This window comes from Myxine glutinosa, chromosome 9, assembly GCF_964187855.1.
Source record: "Myxine glutinosa chromosome 9, kmMyxGlut1.1, whole genome shotgun sequence".
In the NCBI taxonomy this organism is placed as follows: domain Eukaryota; kingdom Metazoa; phylum Chordata; class Myxini; order Myxiniformes; family Myxinidae; genus Myxine; species Myxine glutinosa.
The window spans coordinates 7,813,601-7,828,103 of record NC_136269.1 but is presented as its reverse complement, the minus strand read 5'-3'; the positions used below and the strand labels follow the sequence as shown (position 1 = coordinate 7,828,103).

The 14,503-nt window shown below is 45.7% G+C and overlaps 1 protein-coding gene across 4 annotated transcripts in view; it reads left to right on the top strand.

Annotated features, from left to right (window-relative positions):
- Window positions 1-14,503, top strand: part of BAZ1A (bromodomain adjacent to zinc finger domain 1A) — a 233,782-nt gene that overhangs the window by 58,389 nt on the left and 160,890 nt on the right. For all 4 annotated transcript variants that reach the window (XM_078784087.1, XM_078784085.1, XM_078784086.1 and 1 more), the window contains exon 7: window positions 3,696-3,783. In XM_078784087.1, coding sequence (XP_078640213.1) covers window positions 3,696-3,783 — 88 coding nt within the window. The remainder of the gene's footprint in view (window positions 1-3,695; window positions 3,784-14,503) is intronic.

Here is a 14,503-nt window from a genome sequence, read left to right as displayed (position 1 = left end):
TACGACATTCCACTTTTCTGAAGAAAAAAAACAAATATCGCATAAACTTTTTTGGCGGCCATTTTGTTTTTTGCTGATTTAGGCCCTAAATATGCACATTTCAGCTTGGTATCCGTTTTTTTCGTGATCAGCACCCTCATATCCACCTAAAACGCCCGGATACCAACTTTTACTCAGAAATGCCTCTGCCAAAAAAAAATCAGAAATTTAGCCTAGTCTAAGAGTTGTTGGTCTGTCTGTGTCTGTGTGTCGCCATTTTTCTCAGAGATGGCTGAACGGATCTTCGTCAAACTTTCAGAGGTTCATTGTGAGTGCCTGGGAGTGTTTTAGGAAAAAACCGGGAATTTTTATTTTGGGGGGAAAAAAAAGAAAAGAAAAAAAACGTTTTTGGGGATTTTTTTCAAAATCGCTCGATTTTCGCCTATGCCTTTTTGATTAATGACAGTTATATACAAGTAAAAATTCGCAAAAATAAATACTAAACAATCACCAGACATTTGAACACAAATAATAAAACAATTCCGGAAGCGGTCGAAGTTGGTTGTATGGCTTCTTCTTCTTCTTCTTCTTCAACGTCATCATACTTGACTCAAATGTGATGAACGGCACATCACCAGCATATATTCAACAAAAAGGTAAAATGATGATTTGACATTTGTGTTGGATTCTGATATGGATGCAATTGCTTTTCCATTATATTTGCCCTAATTTCAAATATGTTAATGTTTCTTTTTCACTCGAGTAACGCCGGGTACTCCAGCTATAAACGCTTATGTACTTTACTTGGGCGGGGTACAAATACAACTACAACTTTGTGTGTGGGGTGGGGGGGGGGGGGGGTAACATCGGCTATGCGGCCGCGGCCTCATGCGCCAGTGTGGGCTGCCAGGGGAGGGGCGTAAATTATAGTTGTAAATGTGTACGGTGTAGCGCCACCTGGTGATGGTGGCAGAGGGTATTACAATTTCCTCTTTTACTTGGGCAACACTCTGAGGTTAAAGCACTGTTCGCATGGGTAAATCTTTCCTCCTTCCCTTCCCCCTGAGCCTGGTGTTGGCTTTGCGGTTAGGGCGCAGGCTTGGGATCCTGGTTGATCGCTGAATTAACGCCAGGGGGGTTGACTCAGCCTGTCATCCTTCCGAGGTCGGCAAATTGAGTACCAGCTTGCTGGGATGAATAATCCTGGTGTGTACCCCGATTTAGGATAGGTACACCGTATCCCTGCGCATCGTAAGAAGCGACTAAGGGTTGTTGTCAGGAAGGGCATCTGGCCATGAAAACATTGCCTCAAACAGGGAACCATGATTGTCATGGGGCCCGCAAGGCTAGCCCTGCTCCAGCGGGGAAAATGGCCTTAAAACGATCATTCATTCATTCAGTCATTCATATTTCCCCCCTCCCCCCAAAACGGAGGGGCCTTTCAAAGCCCCCCCCCCCCCAAAAGATGTATATGTCGTATATCGTTCCCCCCCTCTCCCCCCTCTCCCCTCACTCCTCCTCCTCTCCCAATCCTCTTCCATTCCCTTTCTCTCACCTCACCTTCCCTCCCCACCTCGACCTGCCTCCCCTAACCCTAATGCCAGGTACTTCAGCTCATAGTATATCATTAATGGACGTGCTCACATTGCACTAGTACATAATTGGAGTATGTATACTCGGTTCCAATGGTACGTAATTAATAGATGTACTCACATTTCAATAGTGCTTGATTAATAGGCATACTCATGTTCTGTACAGGCCCAGAAACACAAACAAACTGATCCTCTCCTCGGATGAGGGTAAATATCACCTTCAGGTTTGAGTTTATCCCCGGGTCAATGTTTAACCTCGTGGAATAATAAACGGGAGTTGGGGGGGGGGGGGGGGGAGGGGAGAACACATCCGTGTGCGCATGGCCACTTCCTTTCCCTTACATCTTATCCGCGTATACCCATTCACAAAGACATGACATTATGTATGAAATATAACATGAATACACAAGGGGGGTTAGCGCTCCTTCCCACACACTTCAATTTCGTTTTTGACAATATTATGGAGAATTTAAGGAGAAATAATGACATTAAACGATAGTAGTCACGATATTAAACGATATTAAACCGAGCTCGTCTTCATGCTGTTGAAATCAAAGCGTTCAGAATCATTGGAATCTCCTGCGATGAAGCTAACTTCAAGGGCCTTTCACTCGCTCACCGCAGGCAGGTTGGTGGTCTTTCCGTCTTCTACCGACTCCTCTCTGGCCTTGCCCCCCCAGCTCTCTCTGGGCTCTGTCCCCCAAATATTCCTACAGGTCGCACAAGATCTGCCTGCAACCCTCTTCTGGTTAAACTGCCAAAATCAAGACTCTCTGCTCACCTTCACTCCTTCATTCCTCTTTTCTCCTGCCTCTGGAACAACCTCCCTCACTCTCTTCAATCCCACTCCACCCTCCAGGTCTTTAAAACAGCTGTTCACCACCATCTCTTATCTTCCCCCATCCAAAACCTTGATCTTCTCTACCCCTGCTAATTTCACCCCAAATCCACTTTTTTGAAATACCAACTTCTGTCCTGGAAGTCCTTGGTGTCCTTGTGTTTTATACTTCTCCCACCCCCCCCCCCTTCCCACGCCTCCTCCCCCCAAGCCCTCTCCCTCCCACACATCTCCCTGCTCTCAAATGTTGTGTTTGTGTGCTTCCCCTTCTCTCCCCATCTTGTCTTCCGCTCCCTCTTTTTATATATTTTGTTTGTCTGGTTGATTTGTTTGTGAAATAAATGTTAGCTCTTTCACGAGCCTCGATTCAGTATACAAAAAGAAAAGAAAAAAGTAGTCCTTTGATTTTCATGACCGTTACCACCTCCAGCCTTACTAATTTTACATTAAGGACTTTGTTCTGCAGTGATTTATTAAAGCTTATTTCCATCATTGGTGATGAAATGTCAAAGGAGTTTTTCGGGAGATTAGACGGGGCAATGAGCAGGTAGTGGGCTGTAAGAACGGCACGAAGACGATTGTGCTTGTGTACCACCTTTAGAGGCCATTTTCCCCCGCAAGCGGGGGTTGGCCTTTTTCGGGAACCGTGGTAGTTGTTGTTTTTCGGTCCCCTTTTTGAAGCAATGTTTTACGGCCGGATGCCCTTCCTGACGCCAACCCTTTTTGCCGCCTTTAACGACAAACAGGGAATTACCAGTGAACTGGTACTCAATTAGCCGACCTCGGCAGGATGACAGGCTTTGTCAACCCCCCTGGCGTTAATTCAGCGATCGACCGGGTTTCGAACCCAGGATCCTAGGATCCTAAGCTGACACCCTGGCCGCTAGCCCAACACCAGGGCATGTGTACATGGCACGTATTATGCGTCGTCTGTCCACATCGGTGTTATCAATGTGAATCATATCCCATTGTATCATCCTATAGAATGGTTATTGTTGAGGTTGGTACGTTGCCAAATTAGCTCTGTGTGGTTGAATTTAGGGGTCTCGTTTGTATACTTTTGTCTTTGATCCCAACTGCGACGTCATGAGCCTCTAAGTGCATCTCGGTTCAAATCGGACATGTCGTTGACGAGTTTAAACGATGGTTGGGGTTTTAAGGAAATGACATGCTTTATTACCTGGGAATCACACATTAGTTTATTGGCTTGTTCTGCCGAATGTTAATTCATTACAAAGAAAGTTTCCCCTTTAAATTCTTTTTCATCTCTCGTTTTCCTCTTTCAGTGCATTGCTGGTGGTGCCACGGAGCTATTGGCCCAGCCACGCACACATGAAAACAACGCTCCTCACATCCAAAAACCTGAGCCCACCTGTAAGTTGTACCATTTTTGAATGAAGTACATCGACATTTGTCATTCACTTTCCTGATTCTGCTTTTGTGCTTTTTCTTTATTTTTTTCGTAATTTTTTTCCTTTCCTTCATTTAAATGTTCTATTTCATTCACGGCTTCGATTAATCGCATTTTTGCACAATCCATTCATTACCTCCGCCACCAAAGGTGGATGGAGGTTGTTTTCACCCCTGTCTGTTTGTCTGTCCATTTGTTTGTGAACAAAATAACTCAAAAGGTTGTGGACGGATTTGGACGAAACTTGGTGGACCGTTTGGGTGTCTGACAAGGACAATTCGATTCGACTTTGGTGAAAATCTGAATATGGATTCGGATATGAGAATTATTGAATTTTTAAAGTGATTTTTCACCATTGGGAGATAGGGCCAAAAACGATACATAGTGGGATATCTCAAAAAGTTATGGATGGATTTAGACGAAACTTGTTGGAGAGGTTGTGTGTGTGACGAGGAAGAATCGATTCAATTTTGGTGAAGATCCGGATCCGGCTAGTATAATTTTTTTAAGCGATTCTTCACCATTAAGTGATATGGCCAACCAGGCGGAGGTATGCTCTCTACTGAGTGCCGTTCTAGTTTTTTAGCCAATGATCCCATTCCAGAAAGGTCTTTTTATGGAGTTTGCTGCACCCCCCCCCCCCCCCCCCCCCCCACCTGCTACCAAGGTTTGACGATTGATTAATTGTTCCTGAGCTATTTAGGAGGGGGAATCCACTTGTTGTCAATCCCAAAGCCTGCAAGGGAAAAATGTCAACAGCACTTTGTTAGGTGGGTAGGGGTGGATAAGCGTAAATTTTCACACACTTCAAAATGGGGGGTATGGGGGTTATAGAGTCTATAGTGCTTCTTGGTATACATTAATCATGACATATCATACACCACTGGAAAGAGGAATGAAATACCTATCCTATGGTATATCCTTGGAATAAATCAGACAATAATTGAGGTGAATATGACAATTTGGATATAAAAAAACCACCTTCAGAGGCCATTTTTCCCCGCAAGCGGGGGTTGGCCTTTTTCGGGGACCGTGGTTGTTGTTTTTTTTTTGGGGTCCCCTTTTTGAAGCAATGTTTTACGGCCGGATGCCCTTCCTGCCGCCAACCCTTTTTGTCGCCTTTTTACGACAAACAGGGAATTACCAGTGAACTGGTACTCAATTTGCCGACCTCGGAAGGATGACAGGCTGAGTCAACCCCCCTGGCGTTAATTCAGCGATCGACCGGGATTCGAACCCAGGATCCTCGGATCCTAAGCTGGCACCGTAGCCGCTAGCCCAGGGTATCTTGTCCGTAAATATGCGTAGCCGTTAAAAGCGAACATTTCGACTAAAGCATATCTTACAATCAATCAGGAACCACTATAAACCACCAAAGGTCAACTAGATCTATTACATTAGAAGCCTTAGGGTGCCATATGAATAAAACAGAATAAATACATTGAAAATATACCGATGAATGTACACTTTCGACCGTTTTTACATTGCTACCAAGAAATCTGTGAATACGGTTCGCGTTGATTGCCACTTGGGGGTGGGGTTGCTTTTCAGGCTGCCTTCTTAATTTGAATTCATTGACCACTACGTGATATGTATCACATGAGAGCATACTGAATTACCTATCAAATGGTGTGTTAATGATCACTTTCAGATAAATGTTCACCTCTACAAGGGACTTCACATCACGATTGGCATCAATATCTCATGCTGCGTTAGCGGACATTTTGTGTTTTAGGATGCTTTCCCGGCTTAACTTCAGTGTGACATGACTGAATAATAACTGCTGTATGTCGTTACTAAAAACAATATTGAATTACACATAAATGTTATATTAATGATAACTGTGTGGTATGCTTATTCAACATCAAGAACTTCACATCTATACGTAACTTTCAATTTCTTATCGGACATTCATAAAACTATGACGACAAACAGCCAATACACTTAGGCATGGTGTTCTATATAATTTCATTATCAATTGGACTTCACTGCCGACTATATGTTGTATGTCATTTTGGAAACTTATTCCTTACCCAATGATATTACCGGCAATTATCACTTTCAGATAAACATTCACCTCCACAAAGAACTTCACATCACAACCGTATATTTCACGAACATCAGCATATTCAGATTATATGTGAATATTTCTTTTATTGAGTTTCATCATTAACTTGTAGAACATTAACCGATCCAAGATTCTTTAAACATTTGGATTAACAATCAAATACAAAGCACATACTGTCGAGAATCAGTCCCATCCGATCCGACTCCCAACACCAGAAACTGCCCCAGAAACATCGGACCCGTCCCGCTGATCACATTACTACTTTTTTCAGAACGGAACTACAAAATTTACTATGTACAATAACCCCCCCTCCCCCACCTCCTACTCGCCCCCCCCCCCCCTCCGTATACCACACTACACAATGGCATCAATTTCTTACACCTCCTCCCACCTCGTCATTCCAAACCTTAAACACTCCTAGAAATTATACAATTATGCATCTGTCATGCAATAACCATCCTGCCTTCATCCACACCATTCAAACTACACTCTCCCCCTCCTAGTATTCCCCATCTGATGATTCCGTTATCCCTGATAGCCTTCCACTGGTACGACCAGTTAGTCTTCATCTCCGCTGCCGCTGGAGTCATCACTCGAACCCAAGTCATTGTGCTCTGTGTTTGGACTGTTTGTACACTCCTTACATCCACACACATCGGTGCATGGCATGGCGTTCTTCCGACAAAAGCATCTGGGGCCCACTGTTACGGATTCGTCACTTCCGTTGTGGTGGTTGTCATCCACTGTAAACATGTCTGATTCCATGTATTATTATTGTTGTCATTTAAAGGGAATAGATATTTCTATTTTCAAAAGTTAAAAGTTAATGTTTTAAATGAAACAGGAACCGGACGGCGACGAAGAGGAAGAAGAGAAAAGAGGGCGGAGCGAGCGAGTCGGACAAGAAGGAGCCGAGCTATTTGCGGTCTGGAGCGAACGTTGGCGAACAACAGTCACTAGCGAACTTTCGGGTTTCCCAGGAAAGGGATTCCTGCAACAGAGTGGTTATCGCTGTGACAGATTAACCTGCGTGTCAGGTTTTGCGATCGATTCAGGCAAGAATCATCGTCGTGCCGTTGCGCCACGAGACCGGGCCGTCGGCCATTTTGACTCGGGCAGGACTTGCGCTTCGCTCACGGTTTCGTCTCGTTTCGACCATTTTCACCGCATTCAGACGTCAATGTGGGGTGTGTGTGTGTGTGGACATGGCTTTTGAGTGGAAAGTCGTCGTGTCGGCGACTGAGCTGTGAAACGTCTATACCTGAGGGTGTGATTTTCCCCGTCGCCTGGAGGGCGCCTTTGGATTTCCCAGTCGCCTTGAGGGCGCCTTTGCACAGCTGTGGCAGCAGGATTGTAACTGCCAACCCAACAGGATTCGGGTCTCGATTGGACATTGATCTGACGATCGCTGGAGCGAATCAACTTCGGTTTGAAGCCGGGGAATAGAGACATTGAGAATGTTCTTGGTTCACTCACTTGGAGCACAGTGAGTTATATGTTATGAAACTGATGGTACCATCATAGGATATATATTGATTGTACTTTTGATTGCTATTATTGTTGTACTGTTATTCTTGTGTGTTGGCTTAGCGGCTAGGGTGCCAGCTTAGGATCCTCGGATCCTGGGTTTGAATCCCGGCCGATCACTGAATTAACGCCAGGGGGGTTGACTCAGCCTGTCATCCTTCCGAGGTCGGCAATTTGAGTACCAGTTCACTGGTAATTCCCTGCTTGTCGTAAAAGGCGACAAACAGGGTTGGCGGCAGGAAGGGCATCCAGCCGTAAAACATTGCTTCAAAAAGGGGACCAACAACAACAACAAACAACAACAACCACGGTCCCCGAAAAAGGCCAACCCCCGCTTTGTGGGGAAAAAATGGCCTCTAAAGGTGTTTTTTTGTTGTTTTTTTTGTTATTCTTGTGTGATCTTAATACAATATTTGTTTGTGAGTAACAATTGGGGTGGCTTCTCCATTGATCTTTGAAATACAGAATAACACATTTTTTTGCCGTGACTCCTCTCGGGGCTCGGAGGTACACCGTGACCAGGGGGTCTGGGAGGAGCACGTAACACCACGCATTGGTCCTTCTTGCACTTGCAGCTGATGAGTTGCAGGATTGCTTTTGGGGCTGGTTGTTGGTCTGTCCAGTGGATGGTGATCTTGTTGTCGGCCACATCCCACCCATGGCCATTTGGACTTGGTGTTGCTGCTGCTGCATCACATTGGAGCGAACTCTTCCAGATGCTTGTCTGATAGTTTACTCGCTCAACATTGTGTTTGAGGGCATCCTTCGTTGGTGGCAGATGACATGTTTGTGCATTCTTACTGCAGAACAGTTTGTACCTGACAGAGTTGATGTCAGTGTCCATGTATCCATGCAGTGCGCATACGAAGCGTTCACACCCATCAAGCTGTTCTTTGCTTATGTCGAATGACGTCCCAATCGCTTTCATGACATTGCACATGTCTCGATCAGACTTCACCAATTGGAACGCCTGCTTCTTCCCTTTTCCGACAAAAGCACTCGTGCTGTCGCATCCAGTGAATGCATGCATCCCAGGAAGTGCTTGGCATACATCTATGCCAAGTGAGGTGCCTATAGCTGTGGCATTGATGTATGTCAGTCGCTGTTTGGTTCCTGTGCAGAACAGAAGTCTCACTCCTATGCTGTGACTGAAGGCACATGCTAACACAGCTACGTCTGTGTCTGGCGACCTGATAATGATGCAGTCATGCCCTTGAGGTGCTGCATGGCTGGCATGGAGCAGTATCCGTGTATTGGCTTCTTCCTGTTTTGTGCATAACGGATCAATACGGATGGAAGTGATGACATTCTCGGTAATAACAAGTTGGTGACATTCCACGCCATGTGTCACATACAGCGGACCAAGGCCTGCATACAGGGCAACGTAAGGTGGTTGTTGCCATTCCTTGGCCAGAAAGTGGGCCATATTCATTTTGTTACTGCCATTGCTCAGGAACTTCTTCCACTGTGTGGGGCACTTCTGGTTACCTCCCTGGATTTTCACTTGAAGACTTCCCCCTGTCGCTCGCTTGATATGCTCTGGATTTTTGATCGAAACCTCAGGGTACTGATCCATGACGAAGTCTATCCTGTCTCGATTGTGAGTATGTTTTTACGAGCTGGAAGGCATATTTAGCTAAATCGCTGAAAGTCTTGGGAACGGTCTTCAGCGAGTGCAGCATTTCCATTCCGTCAAGGATAAGTACAGCTGACACTGGAACATCTTCAACTGGATCGATCTGCCCTTCAAAGAGATGTAGCAGAGTGGCCTTTGATGCTTTAGCGGGAGCACCATCCGAGTTGCCAGTGGCAATGGTCCATGGCAATGGACCCAGTGGGTACTTGAAGACATCTTACATGTTCATTTGCAGATGTTGAGTAATGATGACAATTTTGGCAAACAGTCCTCGATCAGCTTTGATGACTATGTCTGTGGAGGCCAACTTGGTTGTCTTCGACTTCACCAGGTTACCAAATGACTTGAGGGAAGCTTTTGGTAATGGACCAAAGAAATCGACTTCATTGGATTGAATGTGGTTGGTAATGGACCAAAGAAATCGACTTCATTGGATTGAATGCGGTTCTTCACAAAGTTGGTGAAGGCATGGTGTCCATGTTGTGCAGCAGTCAATAGGTCGACTGATATTTCCTCAGTTGCTGTAACTCCGGACGCAATGTTGATAAGAGGCTCAGATGTATCCCTTGTAGAGAACGGATTCACCCAGCTGTCGATTGTCTCGATCACCTTGCGCACATCACGTTCATCCTTCAGAATGTGTGGAGCACAGGAATCTTTTCGTATGTGACCTCCAGCATCAGTCAAGCCTGCCATTCCCTTGCACAACTGCAGAATCATCGCTCTGTCATGGACGGTTAGAATCCATCGTTGCACAGCACCTCGGTTAAGACTGATACCAACTATCCCTCCACTCGTTTTGGAACCTCTGTTCATAGTTTGCTCGATGGTTTGATCTATGGCTACTTGAGCAAATGCACTGCCATGACTGCGCTGGACAGCAAAGAATCCTCCTTGGAGCAACCGGTTACTCTCTGGGTGGGACTCGGGCAGTGTGACCATCTCGCACCAGTATGCAGATAGGTAACGTGCATAGTTCGTCCTGTCATATGCAAACATCCATGGCAGCATCTGGCGGATTGAAGCAAGATGCAAGTCCCAGTTTCCCCCTCTAGTAGCTCTTGTGAAGCGTAGAAGCACACACACGAGGTCGATGTATGAATCCCATAACGTTGCCAAAGGTCCACGGTCAGTTTCACAGAATTTGCCAAACAACTCGAGGAGGCGCTTGCACCTTGATGAGGTTATCAGTGCAGTGACGTTATCTGCACTGAGGTGTGAGCAAACCCTATCAAATTCCTCCCTTGTCATCAGATCCCCTTCTTTCCCAGTTGAAATCATCCACTCTTTGAAGGACAACAATCGCAGGCGCTGCATTCCTTCCATCACAATCTTGTGTGCTCTCATGGCCCTGTTGTAATGTCTGCCTTCCATCACACCTGGGATAGAGCCAGCAGCTACAATGTCAGCTTCTACGAGATGATCTGAGAGACCTGCGTCTCCGAATCTCTTTCCAAGCACAGCCAGGAAAGTCATGGACATATGAAAGCCTCCCATTCTGAGGACGACATGAGAGAATTCCTCTTGCTGCTTCCAGACTATTTCCTGAGCTTTTGCATACATGGCGAGGTCCATAACTAGTATGAGCTCTTCTTGGCCAAGTTTCCTTCCCATATCCACCGATTTCTTGAGTGTGTAAACTGTAGACAGTTCTGTCGGAGAGGCATCAATTACCGAGCTGTAGCCATCCATGCTGGGACTTGGGATGTTGGTGCAAACTACGGCGTTGAATCCTGTCCAACCTGGAACCCTCTGTGGAATGTCCTGAGTGTTGTCATCTTTCCAGCTCCTTAGAAGACACCAGGCCATGTCCTTCTTGTTCGCGTCGTCTATACAATCTGGTGTTTCAAGACACATTAGATCCTGTTCTGTGATAGAGATTGTACATGGTCCACGTCGACTTCCAGCATTGTATTGCAGAATATTGCAAGGCTGAGGGGTGAATGCTCTCTTCCTTTTTCGTTTCTGACGGACCGCAGGTCCAGTTGCAATGGGCTGGACATAGTTCTGAATGACTATGCCATTGGTGCAATGTGTGGTTCCAGAACCGCTGAGCTTTTCCTCATTGAGGTCGTTGTTGTCCCAGCACATCATCATTGGACTATTTGGCTGTATATTCGGAGGAGTGTATATGGCGCCCTGTACAACCTGCTCGATGTGCATCTCTGCCATTGCTGTTTCAACTTCTTGTATTTGGCTATTTGACAGTGCATGTCCGAACTGGTTCAGGAATGTTACCAGCTGGGTGGTTCGTGTCAAGTGTTTCACCGTCAGTGGTAACACTATGTGTTTTGGTGTTTTGATACGACCACCTGATATACAGTGCATGAGATCTTGGGAAATAGACAGGACATGTCTGTTGCTTTTCTCTGAAAGCTTGCATCTTTCTGTGGATACAACGCCATCCTCTGAATCGCCATCAAGTACCCATCCCAGAAAATTGTCGAGAAGATCGGGGACATTCACGTTGTGCTCTGCTAAGTCTTCAGCCTACGGAGGCCATGGCATCGTGTTGCGGACTGCCAATATAGCTCTGTTCGAATAACTTGAGCACATATGTAGACTTCCTTCACTGCATCATCGTCGTGACCAACTACAGGCATAGTTGCTACTTCTATACCAGCAGCAGCAGCTCCAGCTTCCACGGCCTGACCGGTGGACACAGACTTGGAGTAAACAAACTCAGTTTCAGTCCTTCTCTGTGGTTTCCAGAAGGTGATTCTGTCACCAAAATGTGTGACAAGTTTGCTCTTTAACTTTTCAGTGTGGTACTCTGGAGCGTCAATGCTGCACTCATCAAGCATTGTGATGTACATATCCCATAGATCTGTCATTTTGACGACATCCAATTCATCAACGATACTTTGTGATACGTGGTTAGCGAGCAGCTTAAACGCCCTGTCGTCGCCTTTACCTTCTGGGGAAGGGTTAACATCTATCTTCTGTCTTTCTTGTGTATACGAGCTGTAGCATATCTTATGATACTTGATTTCTTTAGCAATAAGGTCATCTGCTCTAATATCAAGTAGCACTCTTTTATCTCCTTTGCGTTCTGCCGCAGCAAGAAGTTGATCACTGCCCCTGTCTGTTAAGCATTGGGATACTTTCTCCTGTCGCGATCCTGATCGTTTGACTACTTGCTGACAGATGATACATGTGTCTGGTCGTGTAGGTGTGTGCGATGAACGGTTCAACCTCAATCCAGTGATTGGTGGTACACTTGTTGGTGGCTGCATGGATGCCCCTGGTGTTGGTTTTGATAGAAGTCTACTAATCATAGTTTTGTTTGTATATGCCTGGTAGCATTGCCGATGATAGCCGCCAGTTGGACCTTCACCCCAATGATCCTTCAGTTTGTCATAGACACCATCCTTGCGTGATTCCCCCGATTCTCTCAGCTTTGTCCAACTGTGCGTTGTGAATGGTGTCAGAATACCAGTCGATTCTCTCACGTGGCAAAGACATCGGTCCCAGGCAATGTCAAGGCGTGGTACTTTTGTAGCCCTTGAATCGAGATTAAAAACCACTTTTTTTTCTTTTTTTTTGTATACTGAATCGAGGCTCGTGAAAGAACCAACATTTACTTCACAAACAAATCAACCAGACAAACAAAATATATAAAAAGAGGGAGCGGAAAACAAGATGGGGAAACATTTGAGAGATGGGGAGAGAGAGACGGGGAGAGAGACGGGGAAAACAAGATGGGGAGAGAAGGGGAAGCACACAAACACAACATTTGAGAGCATGGAGATATGTGGAAGGGAGAGGGCTTGGGGGGAGGAGGCATGGGAAGGGGGGGGGGGTGGGAGGGAGAAGTATAAAACACAAGGACACCAAGGACTTCCAGGACAGAAGTTGGTATTTCAAAAAAGTGGAATTGGGGTGAAATTAGCGGGGGTAGAAAAGATCAAGGTTTTGGATGGGGGAAGATAAGAGATGGTGGTGAACAGCTGTTTTAAAGACCTGGAGGGTGGAGTGGGATTGAAGAGAGTGAGGGAGTTTGTTCCAGAGGCAGGAGAAAAGAGGAATGAAGGAGTGAAGGTGAGCAGAGAGTCTTGATTTTGGCAGTTTGACCATAAGAGGGTTGCAGGCAGATCTTGTGCGACCTGTAGGAATATTTGCGGGACAGAGCCCAGAGAGAGCTGGGGGGGCAAGGCCAGAGAGGAGTCGGTAGAAGACGGAAAGACCACCAACCTGCCTGCGGTGAGTGAGTGAGAGGCCCTTGGAGTTAGCTTCATCGCGGGAGATTCCAATGATTCTGAATGCTTTGGTTTCAACAGCGTGAAGACGAGCTAGGTGTGAGGCAGGAGCACCAGCCCAGAGGGGAGAGCAGTATTCCATTGAGCTGCGGATGAAAGCCTTGTATGTGGTGAGGAGCTCAGGTGTGCCAAGGAAGGACTTCGCACGACGGGGGATGCCCAGTCGGCGACTGGCTTTGGAGGCCAGATTTGAAATGTGGTTTTCCCAAGAAAGATCATGGCAGATAGTGAGACCCAAATGCTTGAGTGACAGAACTTCTTGGAGAGGATTATTCAGAAAGTGGATGGGATGGTTGTCCAGTCGGTCTTTTCGGAGAGACATGGTAAGAGTGTGAGATTTGTCAGGATTGAAAGACATGTTCCACTTGTTTGCCCAGTCTGTGATTTTGTCCAGGTCTGCAGAGAGTGAGGAGGCTGCAGACTGCCGATCTGAGGGATGAAGAATGGAGCGACAGAGAGTAGAGTCATCAGCAAAGAGATACAGAGGATTTTCAAGAGAGTCAGAGAGATCATTGATGAAGACCAGAAAAAGCACAGGGCCCAGAACACTGCCTTGTGGAACTCCAGCCTGAACAGGAAGAGGAGATGAGAGAAACCCATTCAGGGCCACACGTTGACTACGACTAGAGAGGAAGTCCGCCAGCCATGAGTGGGGAATTTTTTAGCCTGAAAAACAGAAAATAAAAGCAAATATTTAAGTGCTGCATCACAACATTGACAATGATGTTATTGACATGCAACAATTATTGTTCAGGGCAGTCAAATTGAAGTTGAGTCTGAAAAGCAATCCCAAACACAAATGTCCGCTGACGCAGCATGAGGTATTGATACCAATCGTGATGTGAAGTCCCTTGTAGAGGTGAACATTTATCTGAAAGTGATCATTAATACACCATTGGATAGGTAATTCAGTATGCTTTCATGTGATACATATCACGTAGTGGTCAATGAATTCAAATTAAGAAGGCAGCCTGAAAAGCAACCCCACCCCCAAGTGGCAATCGACGCGAACCGTATTCACAGATTTATTGGTAGCAATGTAAAAACGGTTGAAAGTGTACATTCATCGGTATATTTTCAATGTATTTATTCTGTTTTATTCATATGGCACCCTAAGGCTTCTAATGTAATAGATCGAGTTGACCATTGGTGGTTTATAGTGGTTCCTGATTGATTGTAAGATATGCTTTCGT